This window comes from Thunnus thynnus, chromosome 13, assembly GCF_963924715.1.
Source record: "Thunnus thynnus chromosome 13, fThuThy2.1, whole genome shotgun sequence".
Taxonomy (NCBI): Eukaryota; Metazoa; Chordata; class Actinopteri; order Scombriformes; family Scombridae; genus Thunnus; species Thunnus thynnus.
In genome coordinates this window covers 2,381,412-2,407,365 of record NC_089529.1, presented here as the reverse complement: position 1 = coordinate 2,407,365, position 25,954 = coordinate 2,381,412, and the positions used below count along the sequence as shown (strand labels likewise).

The following is a 25,954-nucleotide window of genomic DNA, read 5'->3' as shown; positions in this document are numbered from 1 at the left end:
GGTTATGCGTGCTCCTTTGCAACTCAATGAAAACCAGTTTGCAACAAGGTATGTTTAAAGCCAACAAATTCCCAGTTGGGCATTGTGTGTTATTTTTTTTTACTTTGCCAATAATATAAAAAGTGCTAATAGAACTGTTTGTCTGAATATGTATGTGTGTATTAAGCATCACATTGGTATTCTGTGGCCTCAATTTCATATAAAGCATGTAAAATGTCTTTTTAATAGAGGTGTAACCTCACATCATCTTTGCAAGAATATTGCAGTGCTTCAAAGACTGACCCAAGTCAACTAGCAGGCCATTGTAATAAAATATATCATCCACCATGTGGGCTGTTCAATCCTGCAGAATTTTGTCAAAAGAAATATATGATAATCTGCAATGCAATAATGCAATGAAAACTAAACAATGTTCGGCATTTTGTCAGGCAGTGATGTATATAGAACTTGTGTAATAAACTTCTTTTTAATCTGTAAACTCTTGGATAGAAGTGATTTTCATTTTGTAGCATTTAACAAAAAATACCACTCATAAAAATAAACATAACACAAGAAATGCCCCTTTGTTCTGCTTTGCCTTTGTTCTGCTTCTGGTTTTATGTTTCAGTGGTATGATCATATTGTACCAGGCAAGGTGTTTTGGCCTCTGAGTGCATTCAAATTTGTGCACTAATGGTCATGCTATAGTTGAGCTTCTGGTAAGTTTTCTTTATAATCTGTGCATAATGTGGATATCTGTCTACTTCTTTGGATTTTAAGTTTCGACTGTCCTGAGAAAAACAAAAGTCGTTATTGAAAGTGCTTGAAAACAACATATACTGAAGCAGCTTAAGTAATTATGACAGGAGCAAAGGCAGAAATCAGTTGATGTTACTACAGAGCAACAAAGTCCGTGTAGGAAGGAGATCGGGGTGGTGCGTGGGTCCGCAAAACATCAGCCTTAAACATGAGAGATTACTTCTCAGTCACTGTTCCCAAATCACAAGTCAACATTGTTTCTTTTTTTTTAAAGCCATCACCAGGGAGGTCATTCTAACCTGAGCCTTTATCTCTCCCTAAACCTGACTAAGTAGTTTTTGTAGCGTTGTCACATCATAAAAAATATTTATTATCCAACAGTAACAGTTTTGGAAGGCACGGAGAAACGATGTCATCCTGCTGATAGCAAGGTCAGATCAGAAAACACTTGTGTCTGTCATTCTTGAGTTCATGGAACATCATATTTTGTCATTTCATTTGGAGGACATTTTTTTCTATTTTGCTTCAAGGTGAAATGATCACTGAATTTTGATTTTGCTGTACGATGAGTATTTTATTTATTAGCACTAGTTAGTAATTACTGTGCTTGTCACATGACAGCATTTCTACTGGCAAGAGCTGGAGCATTACATTACAGTTCATTAGCTCAATTCCCTTAGCTTAGCAAAGGTCAACTCGTTGCAGACTATACATATTTCTCTTGAGTGTTTAATCTTAAATATTCATAGAATAAACACAAGGACACATTTTCACCATCATGTAAGATAAACAGAGAAACAGCTACCGTGTTTTACATGACAGCTACCCATCGACATCCATGAAAGGAGGTGAACGAGGGGCGTCAGAGTTTTATCACTAGTGTAGCCGTTAGGGAACTCATCTCCCAGAGTTCAAATCGATGTCACACCAAGCACATCGCTGAAGTGTACTATAAATCCCTATCAGCTGCAGGGCTGCTGCTCTGTTGCTGACCCTGACCTCTGACCACTCATAGATGGGGTGAGCTAAAAGAGAATTTCCCTACAGGGATGGACTGAGCATAACATATTAAGAGTAGGGATTGAAGCGGACACTGTCCACATGGATCAGGGATCATCCAAACAGCACAGCATGGACACTTTGCTGTGATTTTTAGGCAGCAGGATTAATGAGTAGCCTGGATGAAATGAGGATTCATCACTGCACTGGACAAACACCTCTCTCATTATTTCACTGTACACCCAAAGCAGAATTTCTAACTGGACACAATTTATTGTGTTCTGTCACTTTCAACAAAGGCTGGCTCTGCAGACAAAATTGCACAGCGTCCCTCAATCATGTCACTATTGATTTTAATGAAGCTGTTGAGAGAGTTTTACATTCAGCACTGAAATAATATTGGAATTTCAGCAAAAGTAAACAATATTAATTCTTTTGCTTAACTTAGAATTACAGCTATGATCCCTGACTAGTGTGCTACAAATGTGGAGATGGGTGATTGTAAAATACCGTAATTATTTTTCTAGAATGCGTTTCATTAGCACACATAATTCCATTACATGCAAACATTCATTAGGTCAGAAAACAAGCTAGCCCTTCTTTAAGGAAACACATACAAAACTGGATTTAGTTTTTAAGTAGTATAAGCTAATTTAACAATGAACAAATCATATAAACCTAAACACTGATGTTATAAAAGGCATGTTATTAGTTTTGACTTTTCTTTGGTGATTTACCATCTACTTGTTCTCATTCACATACGTACATGTGCTCCACTGAAAATACATTTCCAGTAATCTCTAGATATTTAGTTTGATAGGCATTTGGTGGGTTGCATGGATATACATTATGTAAGACAATGTGAGAGAATTGGGGATACAGCTACAACATATTGGCTTTTAAAGATAGTAAACCTGCAGGCAAAGAGTACAAGTGCTCAGCAAAGTCAGCGCAATCTGAAAAGATGATCTGCAACAACGGTAACAGAGCCTGAAAATGAAAATGACCTCAGTGTTATCCTGTCTCTGAGGCAAAAACAATGACCACCAAACACAATAAAGAATACACTTGAATGAATGAACTGAATATACTGTGTGAGGATGAACTAATATAACCAAATATCTGAATCTGAATGAAAAAAGAAGAATGTGTTTATTTTTATGGGGAAAATAAGAATAATCTCATCTAAAGGTCCACCTACTATCCCAGTTTTTTCTGAGTTTTTAACCACATCACATAGTTTTCATCAGTGGAAGCAGCTTTCATGAAAGCATTTTCTGAATTGCAAAACATCGCATAGAGACATAAAATCCTGGTAAGAGTTGTTGTAACTAATGTGCTTATAAAAAACCTCAGTGTTATTCAGTGAAGATGAGAACAAAAAGATAAGGATTAATTATCTGTCACAATATGAAGGGCTTAGATGGAACATCACATATTCTACAATTTTTCTATTCTTCTAGCTGGATCAGTTTTGGGGTTAAAAATGTTGAGCTTGTTGTGACATGCTACCAGGTCATTAAGCCTCTGGAACATGAATGTGCTCAGATAAAATAAAGACATTATCATTATCACATTATCATGTATGCATTTTGAGTTATACATGGCAGTAGAGTTTATCTTCATAGTGTGAATATATGTGTCCAGTAGTTGATAGTTGATATCTTGCTGTAGTCCAATGTGTTGGATGAACAAACAGACTGACATCTTTGGGCCTCAAGTGTGGCAAAAACTAATTTATGAATGCTCATATTCTTTGTAGGAATACAGTAAAAAATAAAAAAGTAAAGAGTTTTGATGAACAAGCTTCCTGTGTGGGTTGTAACAAAGGGGGGAAAAATAAAACTTGTAATAGATTATCCTAGAAGGCTTTCTTTCTACACCATCTGCTACAAGCTCTACAAGCTCTCTAAGACTGAAAGATAGGCTTCAGTCAGGTGGGACATTCTTTCATTCCCTGTGTTGTTTGGCAGAGAGTAGCACCAGCAACATATACCCCTCACATCGTATTGTGCCTGACCTTTACTGCTCAAGTATTTCTTTGCAGCCTCAGTGAACCTGCTATTTTCCTGCTTCTGCTGACACCAAGGCAACAGTGAGTTAAGACTACTCATGTTTGGGTTCCTAAACAAAGTTGAAGTTAATTCATTGTGTGGTATATAGTGGGAGGATGTTTACACGTGCAGATAGAATAAAGCAACCTGTCGTCTTCTTCAGTGCATCCTGATACTTCACAGTCTGAGAAGTGAGCATGTCATCACCAGTTTTGGTAACCGTTTTTTAAAATCTAAGGGCGGAGTGCGAAAGAGTCAACCCTGAAGGTGTCATTGAGTAAGTCATTTAGTCACAAGTGCTCCAGAAAATAAGCATGATAAGCCTTCTGTAGCAAAAAATAAAAATAAAAAAATTTCCAAATAACACGTGTTATGTATATAATTATGTTTACTTTGTGTACTGAGCATCTTTGGCACAAACATTTATTTCAGGATGAATCAAGTTCTATCTTATCTCATTTTCAGGTCGCTGTATAGACTGTGCACTGGGCTGCTGTGTTATTTAGGCAAATACACTCAGTGGAGATACTCAATATTAAAGGACTTGGATTGGGATTGTGAAAAAAAAAGCTTGATAGGGACTGTGCAAGACATCCCTGCATAGTTTACAAGCAGTCCAGAATGCTGCTGCAAAGCTTTTCACCAGCTCTTTAAAAAGGTCTCATGTAAGTCATTACACTGGTTCTGCATCGAATTCAGAACATAATTTAAGATTCTTGAGGTTAATTTTAGAGCTCTGCAGGGTCAGGCACCTGCCTGTATGGGAGATCTACTGCAGCCTTACATCACCAGCAGGTCTCTGAGTTCTTCTGATCAGGACTTATTGGTTGTTCCTCGCTTCAGCCTCAAAACTAAATGAGACTGTGACTTTGCTGTCATGGTTCCTAAACTTTAGATCTATCTTTGTTTTATTAACTACTTTTATATTGTGTCTCTGTTTATGTCTTTTTTCCTCTACAATGAATCTTTTCATGATGTCTGCTCTATAAATGAACTTGACTTATTTGTTTACTTACTTATTGTGTTTTTCCCTGCTAATGCTAATGACTGATTGCCTTGAATGTGCATTCAATTTGAGAACAAAGGTTTGCAAGTCAGTTTTCTTGTTTTTCTCTTATTCTGTTTCCGAATATATTTAAGAGAGAGAAAAAAAGAAAACACTAATAAATGAAGTCCATTATTATGCAGGATAAAGGGACTTTTGTGGGTTAAACTGATGCATGTTTATTGTCTTGAACAACATTTTGGGGGAATGATGTAATCAGGCTTTAAACACTCCAGTCAAGTTTCTCTGCACTATTGTGGGTTACTCTCTACTGGGATCTTAAGTCTTATAAATAATCTATGAAGTCATGTGAATCAAACATGGACATTTGACATCAGATGAGTTATTGTGATCGGGCATGGTTCCAGAGACTGACTGCTCATGCTGGAGAACCATCAAGACTCTCTGATCAATTCTCCTAAAGGAGAGGGAGGAGAGCTCAGTTCTATATATAATGAGCTCTTTTAAAAAAACACAAACAAGTGCTTATCTCCTTCACAAAACCTGACATCACTTTGCTTATGAAGCCGCTTTTACTGATCATGTCATTAGATACATGCCAGTGCTTGTTAATTTATACTTTGGAACAGCAAAACAATCTCTTTGCATAGAGCACTGATAGCCTTGTGGGTTTCACCGACTATGCATACATAAATACAGTAATCTAGTTAGAGTCTCAGTTTCAAGACAATTAAACCATGCTGCATATATATTATAAAAAGGTCCAAATGACTGTGACAGGTTTGTTCTTGTGAATTCTGAATAAATTACCATGTGGAAATTATATGTTTGTGATGACAATCTGGTAATGACACCACAGTGTCAGTTACATCACCAAATGAATTCTCAACTTCTCAGGTGCTCATATAAATAACCCTCTAAAGAATATTGCAGCAGAAAACTTGAATTTATTCCCTCATAGTTGGAAGGAAGGTGTTATTTTATTGGATAGAATGCCAGCTGGATGATTAATGTCACATAAACAATGATTGAATACATGCACTTCAAATTCCATCATTTATACAGTAGTCTTCCAATCATAATCAGCAGAGCATCTCAAGGCTTTGTTATATGTTACTATGGCAATAGTGATGAAGATAACAGTTTCTTCAGTTTCCAACTTAAGCTTTCTAAAAAATGTGTGCTTTCAGGGGGGAGTCGTATGAAACCCCTGAGGGCCTGAGAGATATATTTTAAGATAATAAAAAGAAGATATAATCTTTCGAGACATTGGGGATCTGAGTAATAGTTTTCAGGCTGTCTTTAGCTTTAACATAACGTAAGTCACCCTCTCTAATGTAGATGAGGGGTGAGCTGGTGGTTAAAGAGACGCTCCAGGATACTTTCATTTTGAACTGTATGACCGCTGTGTCCACACCAGTTAAAGTGCTCTTTAGCAAGACACTCGAATCCTGAGGACATGTGCATCTGTTCACTCCTGCTCCTGTGACCTGACCTGCTTACTACACTGCATATGCACAGAATTTGCATGAATTAAATGAGTAAATGAATAAATAAACAGAAAAACAGAGTAAACTGCACTGAAATTAAGATGTAGATAATATGTCATTACTCTTTGACTCTTGATAAATTTGTTTAGTGGTATTCTCTTTTCTGTTTAAAGCACAGAAACTGAACAGAACGTGTGATTAACTTATTTATTTGGATTATGTTGTTTGGAAGTACACTGCTATACATGAAATTGACATGTAGACATGCCTCAAGACATGTAAAAATGAGTTCACCTTTGATTAAAAATAAATTCATTCAATGTCAGAAGCAAACTGGTCACCTGAGGTCATACACCTGCGATGATGAGCGTGTGAACCGTGGACAGAGTCAAGAGAGAAGGTTACAACAAACTACTAATTAGTAAAAATAGAAAACTAATTCTCACCACTTAGTGAGAAATTTAGGCCTGTTTTCACCATACATTTCTGCAAAGTTCAGTACCACATCGCAGTCCAGTATTTAATTATCACTAATCTAATCTGACCAAAACCAAACATCATAATTAGGCATCACACAGCCATCATGCAGGAAAAGACATCCTGCCAATGTCTAGATAAATGGTACACCTCACTGATAGAAGATAAAGTCACCTGCACACACCACATATCGCTGATGAAATGTAGCTATCTAGCTAAGTCTGGGAAAAATGATGATGAAAAAAATGATCGTTTATTGTACACTGTTCAGCTGTAATAGTGCACTAAAAACCCTATTTTGGGGAGTTTTTACAAGTGCTTATGTGAGCTACTGCTTCATTGAAACCCTTTTCCAAAGATCCTGTGATGGAAGCCCAGTTTGAAGAATCCTATCTAGTGTGTGTTGATGGTGGTGTCTTTGAATTCAAATAAAGTTCTTAAAAAGTTAAATAAAATCTCCTGCACACTGCTATTGCATTTATTTAGGTTTTGGTCTGCTCAACATTCATCAGGTATATGGCCAAGCATAACAAGACTTCCATATATATATATATATATATATATAACAGATATTGGCTAAATTATCCAAGACCTTAATTAGATACACTGTTGAATGAAACACACTGAGCAAACACACACACACACTTCCAACTGGGACCACTGCTGTTAATTTTTTTTTTACCCAAAAAACACACATCAAAAGAATGAGAGCATTACATTCAAAATAGATATGAGAATAAAAAAAATAAAATAAAAAATTGTTTAAAAACCAAGAAAAATCAGTCAAATTTTTGTGGTCCTCTGATTGTATATTTTACCCAGCACCTATGACTGTATATACCGTATGTATGGAACTGTTGTAATGCTTGCCCATACCTGATGAGTGTAGTGGAGATTGCAAGATTTTAGAATTTTTATTAAGTTGTGCTTTCCTCCGATGCACCTGTCTCTGATTCATGTGTGCAGATATTTTATTGATAATTTATTGACAATACAAGTTTGTCATTTCATTTTCATGTGTGACATTTGTTTTACTTTAGAGAGATGGTCGTTAGATTTTTTTAAGATGATATACAGTAGAATAGAAGAGCTTGATCTACTTATCAGTTTTTTTCAAAAGATACAGACCTGTGCAGGTGTATGAAAAAAGCTACAATTAACATGTAAATCCTTCTCTGTTGTCTAATTTAAATGTGTTTACAATTAGAGGTGCTGTCTATGTTCATGGTTGTCATGGGAATAAAAACAATCACCACATGACACAATGCTGGCAGCTTTTATTAAAATAAAAGTAATTAGTTTTACTACTAACTACACAAGTACAAATAGCACTTCATTTATTTCAAGAAAATTCTTCAAAATATATTCTGAATGAGTTAGAATTAAATGGAAGCTAAAGACTAATAATCAAATGTGAGAGCATAAGAAATCCAGAGCTGGCCAATATGATCCGGTTCTTCCTCTGTTATGAACTTGAGAGTGGCATCTTATGCGCAGCACTTTATGCTACACGGATCGTTTGCATATCAAATTGGTAGCATTAAACTGCCCCATTATGCTACAGTATGTGTATACAGCACAGTGCACCTCACTGTTCACGGCATCTCTATGAGGACACTATCACAAGTCCCCACCATCATTTTAGGCAAAGGATCTTAACATCTGGTATTCCCCATTAACCTCATCTAACGTAGTGAATGAGGAACACTCTCTCCTCCCTCTCCTTGAGCAAGGCACTTAGCCCCTAATTGCTCCAGTGGAGCAATGAATGAGGAAATGAGATTCAAGAAAGAGAGCACACGTCTGTTTTTTTTCTCCCTGGTTTGTTCTGTTCACTTATGCCCTCATGTGCTATGCTAAGGAATAACACAGCCATCTATCATGTGTGTAGACCAGAACAAATATAAATAAACAAATCAAAATTATATAAAAAGGAGCATATATAGGCAATATGTAGTCTTTTACAATTTTAGATGAAACACCTACCAAAGAAATAGCACTTTTATAGAAAGTGACTCAGAAATGTACTCAAGCTTCTTTTAATTGCTATTATTATTTAGTAGTATATTGGTATGTAGCAGTAGTTTTACTAGTTTTTCATTATTATCTAGAGATCGTTTTTACCTTGGACGAGGATGTGCACCACGGTGGTTCTCGGTCGACTGCTTGTCTGGACTGCACACACATACTGCCCCTCATCTGTCATGTCCACGTTTTCAATCTTGATGGTAAACTCCTCTTGATTAAGGGTCACCAAACTCACTCTGCGATCCACCGACCATTTGTCTTCTCCGGCATACAGTATACTTGACCGGTTTAGCCATGCTGTGTGTGTGACAACGTCCCCCTGTGCACACCTGTGAAGGAATAAAAAAATAGTGTTGAACATAGGGCTTTTACCAAAGTGGTCGGGTAGTTATTTTCAGATTACATAAACAACACATAGAACTTGTCAGGTTGACAAATCTGCAAAACTTATATCTGGTATTCTTACTTGAGGGAAATGTATGCAATCAAGCAAAGGAAATAATTAAAATGCCATGTTTGTCATACACAACAAACCCTCCTCTCCTTTACATAAGGACACTTCATTATTCATTGAACATTTGAAAATGTTTTTCTGTCTAGCTGAGCTGGACAATCATCCCACTGATTAGCAAACCTTCAACCAGAGAGGAGGAACTAATCAGTGAAACCAGCTGGTGTGGTGTTTGGGTGAGATGAAAATATGCAGACACTCTCCATTGCACATGGCTTTCACTGCTGCTGTAAAAGCTCACTGAAACTTAGAAAGGCTGAAACTGAACAGGGACACAGTGCAGAGAATAGGGCCTGGGTCAGCAGGTGTATTCTGAGTAAGCATACTCAACATAAAACAGATGTTAATTGGCTTGTTAAAATGACAAATACATTTCCCATAAGCGTTTTTTAAATTTATTGGAAATTTGTTAATTTTGAAAAGCAGTAATAAGGGTCATTATACAATAATGGCAGAATAATTGCAATTCCCAGTTGCCTTATTAAAAGGAGGACATTGAAATGTATACTCATACTCTGATTTACAGCATAGAAATGGAAATATTAATGGGATTTGAGCTATTAGCAATCATGTTAACAGCTTGCTTGGAATATTGACAATTTTTCAATAAGTTTGGTAACTAGACACATTGTACATATGCAAATGCAGCTCTTGAGCAGACATCAGGTTTCTTTTGTTAATCTGCCCACGCACTTGGTTCGTGACATTCAAAACTGATTGAGACAATGAGCCGAAACCACACTGCTGTGAGCCGTTGCAATTACAACAGATTGGTTTCACCAGTCACAAAATGTTGCTTTGATACAGGAGCTGGGTCACTGAACCTTAACCGTTTCCACCGAGCAACACATCTGCTGTATTTTCATGACAAATCTTTGGAACCCACTGAGAAAGTACTGCCAAAGCTGCAGGAAAAAAAAGTATAACTTACAAGCCAATGGAAGCAGAAATTCATACTTTGTATAAAACTGCTTTTGACTGCCAAATGCCTGTTTATCATCTGGGTTTGTTTTAACTTTCAGTGGCCTAATTTTCCTGCCGATGTACACAAGAGTAGGGGATTTAAACATTAACGGTTTAAAATGGTGGCAATATAACAAGAGTGCAACACTTTGCAGCTAAAAGACTCTCAGCTCCATTTACGCTGTCACAGCTTTTGTTACGGCATCAGTCACTTCCACTTCAGTGGCAGCAGTAGGGTCAATGGCATCCTTGGGGCATTTGTGGTATTATGGTGGGGAAAGAAGACAAAAAACATTGGTGTGTGTGTGTGTGTGTTTGTGTGGAATCAATACACAGTAGAAATGGCTTTCAAACATAACAGATTGCAGTGTATATGAGATGGTGTGGTTATACGTTTACGATGACAAAGTGGATTCAAAGTAGGGTTTTCATTTATAACGGCTACAGTAAATTCATTTGGCTCATCTGTGAATATATTTCACAGTGCAGACACACTGCTATATATTAACCTTTATAAATAAAAAGGTAGAAGTCCCGTAACTATCCTCTAAAATGAAAGTAATTCCTCTGGTAGGCTTGAAAACAGTAATGGTTTGTAGAGAATTTATAGGTCACCTGAAGACTTACAAGGACACATGCTTGCATGAACATGGATGCTCACTCAAGTGTAAAAACTGAAGGCTGAACTCTTCTTGGAGGTGATCCAACACACAGCCTCTCCGGTGGGTGGCGTATCTACTGTACTTTGTAAGCCTCAATGTCCTTGCTAGACCATTACCTTGTGAGACATGTTCTCCCCTCTAGGTACACAGAAGGGGAAACTATTTTTGATTGTTAATGAAGCAACATGTCCTTTTTCCACACTGTTAAAGGACAAGAAAGGAAGAAAGGGGGTATATTCACTCATAAATACTTCAAATTGTTCTTTTTCAAACAAACAAAATGAAAAAAAAAAAAAAGTTTTGGTTGTTAATTTTGGGAAGGAGGTAGCACCATTAATCACAGGGTTGTTGGTTCGATTCCCTACTCTGTCTTATCAAATATACTAAACCCCAGTTGCTGGGGGCCACTGTCTTGTATGGTAGCTTGCTCCCATTGCATTGGTGTGTGAGTGTGTGTATGAATGGATGAAAGACTAAAGCACTTTGGATAAAAGCTCTATATGTATGTTGTCAATCTACCAAAAGACAGACATGGAAGTTGAAAACAAGAAATTTAAACTGTATTATTCATGCAGTACACAAACAATAAAATACCAACTCATATGTATGTTTTAATATGACAGTAGCTGAAACAAGAAAAGAAGTAGACACACAACAAGTATTTAAATCGATATGCAAAACAATTACTAAAACTAACAGATGGATGTCTGCGTGAACTGGTATCAGTAGCAGTATATGGGTTTGTAGAACTGAACAATCTCAGCAGTGCATAGTAATAGTAAGCCCCGAGGGGAAAACACAGAACTCAAGTTAGCTTTTAATATTTTTAAGTTGTAATGCTTTTTTATTACTAGCAGTGAGTTTGGTAATACATAAAAGCCAAGTAGGGACATATGGCTATTCACCAAAGCAGTGCCAGTTCAGACTAAGGATGCCACAGTGAGGAAATTTTCCCACCGGTTAATAAACTTGTGAAGACACTGGTGTTATTAGATACCCTGGACATTTTACAAGGTATTTGTCAATGATGCTCAATATCTGTAGAGCGGTTACTTTGAACTTTAACATTAGCTCTTTAGATCCTCTCCTTACTTATGAGTTACTGACAGCAGGCTTCAGTGGGAGAGAGACACAGCGAGAGCAGGCTGAGCAGGCAGAGAGCGGGAGAGTTTCTGCTGAAAACCAGCACCGAAACCTGGGGAGACATGAGAGCAGCTGCTCACTAACGGTGTGTTTACAGCAGAGCGCAGGAGGGAGGACAGACCTCTCACTCTGCTACTCTCTGCTGTGACTCTGTTGCTGCTGCGGACGGTCACGGTGCAGATGTAACTGATTAATGTAGACGCAGCTTATAAATTTCATCAAATCTTTCCCATTTATTATTTTTGTTCTGTTGTGTCTGCATCTCCTACTTGTGTGTCATTGGGGTTTGTGTGTGTGTGTGTGTTCAGCCTAGCTATGTAGGTGTGTGCATGCATTAGATGTGATACTAACATGATCTAATGATTGTATCTTGTTCTATGCCATATCAGTTCCATTCCATGTAAATCAATATTTCAGATCACTAACCACAGTTTTTAATTAACGTACATTTAAAGAAATCAGGCGATTGTTAGAGTGCTGAGTTTGTTGCCAAGTTAGCTTGACAACTCTGCTGTATTTGCGGTGCTTCTATGTTAATTGTATACGTTTTCTTCTTTCTGTCAGGGTACCAGATATCCTGATGTTTTTACAGATGTTTTTCTTTGTTTCTGAATCAGTTTTGTAGCTGAGTTTAATTCATACCAGTCTAGCTATATAAGCTGAGTCTAGCTGGTGTGGTTGCTATGGTAATGTTATATAGTTGTAAGGTAATCAGACTTCAATGTGGATCAATATTGTGATTTTCTATGTTTAGAATTGTTACGGTAATGAGATATGGGTCTTGGTCTTGGTTGCTGTTCTGCACTATGTGTCTAATTATAATCGATTATTCGATTATTTATATGACAGTAATATCAATATAGTAATGTCACGCTGCTATTCATAGTCATGCTTATTAGGTTTTTTTTTATTGATTTATGCTGCTATGTCTATATATGTCCATGAAATTGAACTTCATTGTATCTAATAGTTGTTATTTATTTTGTAACTGTAACTTGGCAAAAGAGAGAGAAAAAAAACAAACTCTTTCCAACTGACAGAGAGGGGAGCCAAACAGACAAACACAGACCACCAGCTGATGTTTTTGTTACTTTGTATATATTTTACCAGAATGCTACTCCAGACCTGAAACCCAGTGCTGCCTCCTGCCTCTTAATTGAAAGTGCCAAGAACAAAATGCAGAACATAATTTGCATAACCCCACCAGCTACACAGACACTTTCAGTTTATAACTGTAGTGTATTGATAACACACTTAGTATTTTACAAATGAGAGTTTTCTTATTTGATAAATGTTGGCACCGATAAACAAAAGTGAACTAAATGGGTTTTATTCCTATAAAAAAAGAAGAAAAAGAAAAACAATGGTGGGCGGGTAGGTGGGAAGTCATGTAATTGGTGCTCGAACACCGTGTAACACCAGTAACACCAACTACCATGCCAAGCCTAATGCAGACCTGATATATGCTTAACTTGAAAAAGAATCAGTACAAACTATTTGTTTGTTCTTTTTTTTCTCCAGCAGTTATGCTTTTTTCATTATTTCCTTGATGAACATTTGACCAATTCATTGATGGTACCTGAAGTTACATTACTTCATGGTCATAGGTTTTGATGTACCATGTGGACATCCACAAATAAAGTAGTGAAATATCTTTCATTTATTACACAGATACTTTTTCATGATTTCATGTCTAGATACACTGTTTGAATAGGAAATGTACTCTCAATACTTTGCACTTAGATGAATAAAATCCCATGGTAGCTTAAACCAAAAAGCTTCCATGGAGAGCCCTTGCCTCAACTCCCTGAACATTTTCAAAAATAGAGGTAGAGGAAGAAGTCCATTCTCATACGGAAAAGTACATTTTTCACAGAAGCATCAGTGCAGACATATACTGTAATGAGCCCCAGAAGAGCACCTCCTGATCTACAATAAAGGAACAAAATAGTTCTAGATACCTTATTATACATATTTGTACAAATTCAAAAAATTAAAGAGACACTCCTTTTACACACCGTGACACAGACTCAACACAGAAAGCCTGCATTACAGATTGGAGGTGTGGAGATCTAATGAAAGATGATAGCTAGATATCAGGTTGGATTATGGGAATTGTAGGATGGAGCTTGACTTATACTAGGGACTAAAAGTCAGAATACATTTTACCATTCTGTTTTCAAATATGTAACTTGTGATTCCCCCAACTTTATGGAAGCACAAAACTAAATTAAATACTTTGAAGTCAACAGCACGAATTGCAGTTTTCAAGGGTGGGAAGCTGGTAAGGGATCATGATTGGTCTGTCTACATCCTTCACAGGCCAAGTAACAGTATACACTCTTCTCATTCTGGTCACTAATGTATAAAAAGTGGGGATGCAAAAATGGTCTTGCGTGTAAGGCTACCTTAATGTAGTTGCTTACGTACCTCCAAAACATATAGGCTAACATATAAAAAAAAATTAGGTGTGAAGGAGATGTATTGTGAGGGTACCGTAAGGCTGTGAGCAGGCTAACAAAAACCTCACCGAAAATTCATATTCAACATATGAACATGCCATTGAAGTTGTTGTTGTTGATGTTTTTGACGGCTGTCTAAATCCCTACATTCACAATTCCGGTGTCACCATATCTGACCAATAATCTTTCTGCCTGAGTTTGTTGAGTCAATCAATCCCTTGACGTTGCTCTTTAAATGTCATTGCAACTCTATCATTCTGTCTTTCAGACCTACTATTGCACAACTCGTCTTCTCCCCATCACCACCACGTTCATGTTCAGGGAGACTCAACAGAAAGAACTGCTGGCTTTACTCCACCACCACCACCAGCATCTATACTCTGGTAGTATTCGGTCCTGTCTCCTCCCTTCATATGGGCCTACGCTTTATGAAGATGCTTCACATTGATGGAGTCTAATTGCGAAAATCATTCTATGTTATCAATACATTTTCACACTTCACAATTCCTGTTGATCTCTCCTTATTGTCCTTATTGAAATGGTGATGGGCTATGTCAGGTTCCTTCTCATGGTCTGAAGATATGAAATAGCTGAAACAGAGAACATCCTGAAAATGCTATGACAAACTAACATATAAGCTGAGCTTTGTTATTTTGGTGTTCACATTACAATCCCTGGCAGTTTCTTTCATAGATTCATTATTATCTTTATAGTTTGTTTTTTTTTACTACTTACAGCCTGTCCTCTACCTCCCCCATGTTTGTTTTAAATAGTCTTAGTTTTTAAGGAAGGAGGTAAGTGCTGAGTTTAACCATGGTAACAGTACAAAATACAAAAGAAGTGTCACATATTTTTTTATCCTTTTAAAAATACATTAAATGCTTGAAAAGATCTTTAAAAAATACAAAAGTGTGGGGTGGTTTACTGTGTTCTGAAGTCACCGTGCATCACTATTGAGCACTGAGACAGATAGACTTCTGATGTGGGCTACAGTGCAACAGAAAGCAGGACTAAATTTTTGCATGATATGTAACAAAATATGATGACATGAATTTTAAAGAACTCAGTAATCCTCTGTTTACTTATCAGTCTTCAGGTCAGGGCTATATCCTGTGCCTCCTGTGGAAACAGAGCTTTCAGTGGTTTTCGTTTAATTTGCGAGGGTCAGTGGCACAGTTGAAGGTATCCTGGCGCAGTATTTACACTGCCCTCCGATATCCAATTCATGAGAAACTCTGTGCAGTCATGTTGTGTGAGTGGGAGTACTGCCTCTTTGAGTGCGATGAAAGAGTAGAAAAATAAGTCGTAAGATATGAGATTACAGTTGCTGGTCTTTAGATACTTATTTAATGCACTCCGGAGGAAAGAGTGAGTAAAAGTTTGTTGAGTATCACAGTTCATACTGCATTAGCAAAGTTTCTCATTGTACATGTGTACAAATTCTCATTCAAATGTCTGCATGAATGCCAATACTATTTTTTTTTTTTAACAGTATACCTAAATCACCTGGTGTTACATCCTTGACACCAGATATTTTATATTCAAGTCAAAATGCTCAGAGGCTAATTGGAATGATCCTCTTTAATATATATTTTTAGACACTTATTGAAAAGAAAATCTGGTTTGACTTAGGATGTTATTGTAATAAAAACTATATGCCTCACCAGCTAAATCCGCCTAGATAGCAACAAGAAGAGAAAATGTAGGGATAAATATTTTACATACCATATATTCTCTCCTTATCGCTTCTGCACAGATGGCAAACAAAATTTAATCCAAATAAATTGTCAATCCTCTCAAAACCATGAAAGGAGGAAGGGAAGGGGAGACATGAGATGGTGAGGTGAAACTGTGACCGTAAGCAAACAGCTTCTCCACTTGCCTCGTGTGCTTTCTGACAGTAACGTGTGGATCATTAAAAATACATGACACTTGTTGCTCCACAATTAGATGTCGCCAGTAGACTTTGTTTACACTCTGGATCAATTGCGTCAATGTTTAATGCTGTGTCATCAGTAGCTTTGCTTAGAAGAATACAGCCCTCGTGTCTTTCAACATGCTGTAACTTAAGAGATTAACTGAAGATATTTGTAAAAGTCTGCTTTTTAAACAGTGCAACAAAAGAAAAAGAAAAACTGTTCTCCATAATTCCTATTTAATGCATTTCTTAATGGGCTTTAGGCTTGGCTCAGTGACTGGAAACTGTAGCTGTGTTTTCAAGAGGTTCATAATCTGAAAGTTAATTACAATGTAAGTATATTCAGTGTTAAACTAATCAGATTGTTGATGAATAAAGGCTTGTGAACAAATGTAACATGGGCTCACAATTGGTTATTTTCTTGGGCAGAGTTTTGTTAACCTGCCATCCCAGTCTCCCTAGGTTTAGGCTGATTTAATGTGATGATTATTAAGTATAGATGTGTTTTTCTTTCACTCAGAACACAGGGAGCCACCATCACCTCATTCATCTTAGATGATTTTATTCTGCTACATTTTCCAAAGATGACAGGTGGCCATCAGACGTCATCATCCATCTGCTCATACACAAAGACACTTGTGTTGTGGAGTCTTTCCCTGTAGTTGATCCCTATAAAGTTTGAATAAACCCATTCCAAATATGCTTAGTTTGAACTCGCTCTATGGTGCTATACAGATCAGGCCTGCAAACTCAAGTGGGATGACAACTGTAAATGCTGATTTCTGATAATTTTTCAGTCTGAGCAGTGCTTTGGCTTGTACTTAGATTTAAAGTGCTCATTGTTGTTGTTTATTCATGTCCCTCTTTCTTGTCACTTTTTCCGACCACTTCTCTCCTGCTCCTTGTTGCACTTGAGCATCACTGCCCGTGGAACTCTCTTTCTCTCTCTTATCCTTTGAACACCCACTGACTGCATTATGTCATTTAACAATGTCTGGAGCACACACTGGCTACACCGTGCAGAACTAGTAGTCTTTGTACTGTAGTGCTCATCTGGGCACTGAATGTGATAAAGTTGCTGTACTTCTGAAGAGTTGACATGCATCAGGACTGCTGACGTGTGAAATTGTACTCAAAAAACAATGGCCATGGGTGTTTTGATGCATATGACACACTATGGAAAGCTGCAATGTCTTGAGAAACGTCCCATTGAGAATGAATAGGGGCAAATTTTACTTTGAGTCACACAGCGTTCAGGTGTACATCAGCTAAGTTATCTCACTTTGACAAGGAAACATTACTGTACATCAGTTTAACAGCAACACTTACAGTAGCAGCACTGAAAACAGAAAGGCTTACCTCAAGTTGCGCTACTACCTGATTATCTGAAAGTGTTGTCAACTGCCTCAACTACAGGTTTGTGTATGATTTTCACTTTACATCGACATAGCTGTAACTACATGCAGTGCACCATTGGAAAAATGTGTAGCGTTTGGGAAAAGAGAAACAGGTTAGATACAATGAAATTAAACTTTGGTGCCTGACGGTAACAAAATAGATCATGTAGGTCAAGAAGCTCTAATTGCTGATAAATGATCTTACAACTTTAACGCACACGAAAATGTCTGTTTAGTCAGAAAACCATTTCTCTACTCGTCATACACTGTATTTCTTTTATTCATTTCACTGAACTCACCAAAATATGCTAAATGTTATATTTCTCTGTTTTTTTTAAAGAAACAATTACAAAAAGCTGGTGAACCACATCATGGTCATGTCTGTAAATAAACCTAAACCAAAACACATGATCACTGGTCTTGGATAGAGCATAAACATTCTATTATATGGGTAAAAAAAAATCCAACACTACAGACTAATTAGCACTGTCAAGTTCATAATTATATACTATAACAGTTCATCAGCACAGTTTTGCTCTCTTTCATTGTCAGAGATTTCTATAGAAAACTATAGACCATTTCAGACACACCCCCCGTTACATAAATGTGATGGCCATTAACATGCTGGTCTCACGTCTGAATAACTGTCAGTTTTATGTAAAAGTCACAACAACAATCTTAACAATGAACACATTTGAATTGATTGCTATCAGATTAACAAAGGCAACAGCTGCACAAGGTTTAAATTAAAGGCACGTGTTCATCTAATTAAGAACACTCAATTATCATCACATTTGCAGAAAGACAAGAAAATGACTTTTATAAACCACAAACAATGGGCCCTTTTTAAGTTGTTAAGCAGAACTGAATACAATCACAATAACAATCAGACCAATCATCTTCTCATATTTTAAACTTTCATTCATGCCAATTATGAAAATCTAAATAAGAATTGCTGTGAATTGCTGTGAGCCCCAACCTAACATCTTGCTGTTTTCTGCATGTGTACTGTCAGATACAATTAAACAGGCAGCAGAATTCTGTATCTAAGAAACAGTGACATTGATGAGAAAATGTGCTGGGGGGATTCACTATGACCAGAGAGGACAAGCATCTCTCACACTGATGATGGTCATTAGCTAGGGCTCAAAAAAATAAGAAAAAATGTTTAAAATCCATCACCCTTCTCCCCTAAAATAGTGACTTTTTATATATAACACTGTGCTCTTTCAAGCAAAAGGCAGCACAGGCACTATGGATTATCCATAAATGTCCTGTCATGATTAAAGAAATATTAATATAAAAGCCATCACTTGTATAATGCCAATATTATGTATTCCTGAAAAGGGTTAATTTAGGTGCTCTACTCAGGTCTCTCAGCACATGCAGTAGAGTAGTTAGCATGATAGTGTATTGGCATTGGCTTGAGACTGGAGCACAGGGACCTTCCATTGACATCATATAGTTTGCACACAGCTTTTTAGTGTCTTGCTGACTGATATCATGCATATGAGTATAAACCATGAACTTTGTTTATAGCCATGTCCAGAAATTCAACACCACCACCACAAATGTAAACGGTAAATGGACTGTACTTGTATAGCACCTTTCTAGTCTTGCGACCACTCAAAGTGCTTTTTACACTACGAATCACATTCACCCATTCACACACATTCATATGCTGAATGGGTACAGGGGCTACCATGCAAGATCCCAACTTGCCCATCAGAGGAAACTAACCATTCACACACATTCATACACTGATGGCACAGCCATCAGGAGCAATTGGGGGTTAAGTGTCTCTACCTCCTGAGCCACAGCCGTATGCATAAAATATTTTGTTGACAAATAAAATATTATTTATTTGTTGATTAGTACCAATAACTCAATTAGTACTTAACCAGGTACTTAGAAACCCAATTTAAACATACATATATGCCTATTTCGAAAACTTTATAGATATTATATGACAGAAGCAGTTCTCAATCCCAGCCACTGTGTCTGAGAGTCCTGCAGGTTTCATTCAGTCCATCTAATCAGGAAGAGTTTTATAGCCTGACTATGAGGGCAATGAAATTAACCCTGTGGTAGGTTAGAGACGTGGTCGTACTCTGGAAGTGAGGAACAGGACTGAGATCAACAGCTGAACAACACATCAAGGTTACTGTTTGCAACTTGAGCCAAAGCTTCGGTGCTTGGTGTCATAAAAATGTCAAATGCTTCATAGTCTGTTTCCATATCAGAACGTGTTTTGGATATAAAGTGTTGAAGAATGAAATGTGATGGGATGATATCTGCTTTTGTTTATCGTCTGTTTTGTAAATCAACCTCATCCAGGACACAATGTATGTAAGCAGATAAAGTAGAGACTTAAATATAAGAAAGAATCCTCGCTAAATTATTGTGGCAGCAGCTAGTAAGGATTTATCTCTTTTTTTATGCAACAGAAACCTCAGTCACAATATCTTGTAGTGCAATTAGAATAAATGAGGAATACAGGTGTGTTAAGTGTTGCAATGCTGTTGAAGAATGCAAAGTTTGGTCAGATTTTCAACAGTATTTTGGTGTAATTTTCTAGCATATGTTTTTTTTTTTTTTTTTTTTTTTTTCCAGACGAGCAACTGCAATTACTCTGCCCTTAATATTTTTATAAATGTGAAAGGTGAAATTTTGATCTGAATACTAGACTGAATACAGAAAGAAAATGATAATAAGTGACCTCCACTATCTTTTTTCAGACTGGGTATTGTGCACAAAATTAATTAAAAAGTTACTCATCACCAATGTGTATCTGTGTGAATCTCAAAACACATAAAAAAACACATAAAAAAAAGCACAAATAAAATTGTGCTAAAATTCATCTATCATGCAGACACTGACCAACCCACAACTGTTCTTCTCATTGCTTAAGTTCCACATGATGAGTGCAAATGAATCCTGCAGCCTTAAAACCTTGAATCAAGCTTCATAAATTATCATTACTACAGAACTTTGAATTTTTCTGACCAGTGTACTATAATCCCTGAATAACATCATTACCTCCTTAATAAAAATCTACTTGTGACAGAAAATCCTTTGTTTAAGCAATTCCTCATGTCTTTCCTCATGAAAGGAACATGTCAGTGAAGAGCTGGTCTAAAATTGAGACCAAATTAAACTCAAGTCCTACATTAATGAAATAAGAAATCAACCTATTAACAGTTACCTCTCAAGTGAATGACAACATGGCTTGTGTAGCCCCTAGTGAACAAATTCAAATCATTGCAAAATAACAGACATATAAACATGTAAACCAACAGCCACCACTTTGCCAGATTAATGACTTTTTTTGTTGTGAAAAGATAACATATTGTATTGTTCATAGGCAACAGAATTAGTAAAACTGTTCTGACCCCAAGTCACTAATTTTACAAACTAATAAGTACAAATATTAGAACACAGACGTGAGACTAACATTTATATCAGAAATGAATACAGTGCTGGTATTCTGCTTGTGGTTATAGCAGGAAATAACCTGCTTCATGTTTGTCTTTGTCTTTTACAACTATAATATCTGTGAAAGCTGTAAGTGTATGTCCCTGTGCTATGACTTAGTATTAATGTTTTCTATCCCTGCGCTGAACAAAACAGATAAACAAGAGCTGTCACAACCTGATGTAAAAAGAAGCACTTGAGCTGCATAATGTCCAACCATAATCACAATGATATATTAAGCACCACCAGTTATGCTGATGGGGCCATTAATTAACCCAAACCATGCATTCATTAGGAAACATTTCTGTGTCAACATACTTGTTTTAACATGTGGGCGGAATAAATCAGCACTTTGCATCTTCAAGCACTAGGAAGTCTATCATGCACTATTTGAGTTATTATGTTGACATTACAATATAGAGACAGAGCTGCCACCATGACACCATAATGATATGCATTGCAGAGAGTATGATGGTGAGTGGACAGATAAGTAGAAAAGTTAAAATGAAAACCTATCACTGAACCATTAGCCAAATTGATACAGTTAAGGTTAGTGACTATCCCAAGGTAAACTGAAAATCGTACATATACAAGACTATCTGGGAAGCAGGGCTGGTGATTATTTTATACTTTTTATTGTTCTTAAGGCAGAATCTGATCACAATATCCATCCATACATCTATTTTCTGCCACTTATCTGGGTTTGGGCCATGGTGAAAGCAAGCTATCCAAGCATATGTCCTAGCTAAGTCCAGCTCCTCCTGGGAGATCCCAAGGCATTCCCAGGCTAAACGAGGTTATGTGTTCTAATCAGAACAACCTCAGCTGACACCTCTAAATGTGAAGGAGCTGTTGTTCTGCTCTAAAGTCCCTCCAGATGTCTGAGCCCCCCACCCTATTTCTAAGGCCACCCTGTGAGGGGAACTCATTTTGGCTGCCTGTATGGTAAATGGTAAATGGACTGTATAGCGCTTTTCTAGTTTTCCGACCACTCAAAGCGCTTTTACACTACGAATCAAATTCACCCATTTACACACATTACGCTGAATGGGTACAGGCCCATCAGAGGAAATCTCATCAGAGGAAATCTAATCATTCAAACCATATTCGCACACTGATGGTACAGCCATCAGGAGCAATCTGGGGTTAAGTATCTTGCCCAAGGACCCATCGACATGCGGACTGGAGGAACCGGGAATTGAACTGTCGATCTTCCGATTAGTGGACGACCCGCTCTACCTCCTGAGCCACATCCACCCCATGTATCTGGGATCTTGTTCCTTACCCAGAGCTCATGACCACAGGTGAGGGTTGGAACATACATCAACTGGTCTAATCAGGAGCTTCACCATCAGGCTTAGCTCCCTCTTCACTATAGCAGTCTGGTATGGCTAAAATCCACTGATTGATCCATGCTTCATTTTACCCCTATTCGTGAACAAGACCCTAAGATGCTTGAACTCTGTCACTTAGGGCAGTGACTCACTACCGACCAGAGGGGAGAAATCCACTGTTTTCCAGCAGAGTTTCATCGTAGATGTGGAGATGCTGATTCTTATCCCTGTTGCTTCACACTTCTGCTGCACACCGTCCCAGTGTGCGCTGGAGGTAAAGGTCTCAAGAAGCAAGCAGAACCATGTCATCTGCAAACAGCAGAGATGCAATCCTCAGGTCCCCAGAGCAGACACTCTCCACACCTCTGCTGTGTCTCGTAATTGTGTCCATGAAAATCACAAACAGAATCGGTGACGAGGCACAATCCTGACATAGCCCAATGCCCAATACTGAGAATGCACTTGACTTCCTGTCAAGGAGTGTGGACACAGCTCTCACTCAGGTTATACAAAGACAATCCTGGTTCCCCATACTCCCACAACATCTCCTACAACATAATGTGGGGGAAGATAAGGTTTCTCCAAATCCATCGAAATCTGCATTGCTCAATCCCAAAACGTCTGGAGCCTTCAGCATCTCAGCACAGTCTCAACCACCCTTGGCCCCCCCTCAGTGAACTCCTTCCTGACTGCCAGAACTCAGGTGGGCAGTCACAGCTCCAACCTGCTGATATAATCGTTGTTTTTATCATTGAATTTTTATCCTTTATATTTATTTTTCTAATTCTTATATGAACTCTTATTCAAAATTTCTATTTCACTACACAGATTATATGAGCGTGTGACAAAGCCACTGAATGGTAGCCTAACTAAAGGACAGTAGTAGTCATATTCCATTTCTCTCAACCTGCAGTTACATCACATAAACAAAGCATCACTTACAGTAATAAGATAAGGTCTTATGTTGTACAGTATAAAGCAGAGGAGCTAAAGTGAATTATATCATAGCACTCTGTGAAGGTCATGCAGTGTGAGATACATTAAAAAGATTGCTTAAATTGTCCCTGGCTTATCGCCATTCTCTTTAGCTGAGCTGTGGCTCACTGAATGAACGATGATGCGTTTGTTTTAGACTGCAGGCATCTGAACCGCTGTCCAAATGGCAGAAGAGCTAAGTCATGGTGTAGATGGAGGGAAGGACAAATGACAGCCATTGGCAATCTTTTCTCTCTGTCAGACTAGAAGTCTCCAAGTGTATAAAGTGTTTAGTCATGCCCCTATTTCATAAGCAATATTCTGACACTATTTGCATGTAAAGAACATCTTCCCTTTGTCTTCTTGATCTTTATTTCAGTCTTTGAGTTTATCTAAATAAATGACATAATCCAGCCAGTGATTATGTTTGATGATGCAACGTGATTGGGAAAACAATTTAGCAGTAATTAAACATAATTTGTAAGAGACATGCTTGAACTATGAGGCACGCCTTCCCAAGGCGGTGCAAGGAAATTGAAGGGAGGGCGCAGAGAGAGAAACATGAGGCCTGAGCCACAATTTGCTTCTAAACCCTTACTCCAACATCCAAACTTGCTGAGAATCATCACCCTTTTTAGGTTTTCTTCAGGATCACAGTAACCCAGTGATAATTTTCTGTACATCCATGGGCATGACTTTTGATGGTGCCAATTTTCCAAAATTGAGGGCATGTATATCCTCCAAATCAAAGTATGATGAGGAGCACAGAATAACAGGAGCAACAAATCGATTAATATGACCTATTATCATGTTGTGCTGTTAATATTTTTACTGATGCTCAGAATCGGACATTGAAAACCCATGCCGATGTGAAATGTTATATTTCTGGCAGCACCACTAGTGGTTTTGTTTTAAAAATTATAAGAGGATCTTGGCAGTTAGTATAAGCAGTAGTAGTCACCATGGCTCCATGGCTGAATAAACAAAGAGGAGTGCCATTTGAGACTTTTTAAAACAAAGGAAAGGGAATGTACTGGACACAGTTTGATTTATGAATGAATCTGGCAGGTGAAGTCTACAAACACCACAGCAATGCGGTAGACACAAATAGACAAAAAAAAGAAAATCATATATTACTACTTGAATAGACTGTTTCAAGATTCAAAGCCAACGGCCTCCTCCTCACATTCAAGAGCAGCTTCACACTTTGCATTGCCATGATATAATGGCATCTTAATGTGTCGGAAACAATATTTTTACTGTCCTGGCCCACAGGAATAACATATGTGAACTCTTAAACTGAGTGGTAATTTCACTTTAAAAGCAGCAGCGGCTGCCTTGCAAGCAGGAAGTCTACTCTTTTATATATTTATTTAGTCTAGTCAGGAGTGATTTAAGAGCTGCAACACTTGAGAGCAATTCATAGTTGTAATATATAAGCTTGGATTTCTTCCAGGGAACATCACTCTTTCAAACAGTCAGCTCATCACTGTATTGCATCCTTGTACTATAACTGCTGTGCCATCTGTATGACTGCTGCGCTGCCCTGTATTGCCAGTTACCACAGTTTTGTAGTTTGTTACCTTTGTCGGTTCAGCTAAAAGCAGTGATAAGCTACTGCTGTGTTGAACAAGGCTACGAGTTGAATAGACTTTGTTTGCATTGTTTATTGTGGTCTCTATCATGATTTTTCCAGCATACAGGCATTAGAAACATGGACTGAGAGACAACATGGTACACACGTTCATGTCCCCCGAAGGATGAACAATTATAATTTGGTGATGCAGTGACAAATTTATGAATACTGGAAAACAGAAAAACAAAACAAACTGTTCTTACCGGCCTCCGCCCACTTTCAACATAAATTAAACACTTGCCAGATTTGTTGTGGTGGACCTGGATACTGTATTGTGTTAAAATCATGATGAATCATCTTTTTTTCTCTCATCATGTAAGTAGCCTTCGGACTCCACTGAGTTCAAGGGTTTTCAATCATCACAGTCATGTTATTTAGTGATTATTACAGCCGAAATCTAGTGGCCTTTCCTTTTAATGACACTATGCAATATGGGCTCTGCTTAAAGAACAATGAAAGTGTCAAGACTTTACTAAAAAGGTTTGCCCGTTCAAATACAACACATGTGCAACATGTGAGATAATAACCTATATTGTGTTGTACTGTGTCACTTGCACATTCACACTGTACAAGTAAAATCTCTCAGATAGTATGTAAATATTTTGATTCTGCACAAATAAAGACATGCACTTTTTAATTGCAGATGACACTGCTTAGCAAGCCAATTACCATTTTCTTGTAAATGAA

The 25,954-nt window shown here is 37.6% G+C and overlaps 1 protein-coding gene across 5 annotated transcripts in view; it reads right to left on the bottom strand.

Moving 5' to 3' along the window:
- ntm (neurotrimin) overlaps positions 1–25,954 on the bottom strand; it is a 447,933-nt gene that overhangs the window by 39,883 nt on the left and 382,096 nt on the right. For all 5 annotated transcript variants that reach the window (XM_067607284.1, XM_067607287.1, XM_067607285.1 and 2 more), the window contains one exon: positions 8,889–9,121. In XM_067607284.1, the coding sequence (XP_067463385.1) occupies positions 8,889–9,121 (233 nt within the window). The remainder of the gene's footprint in view (positions 1–8,888; positions 9,122–25,954) is intronic.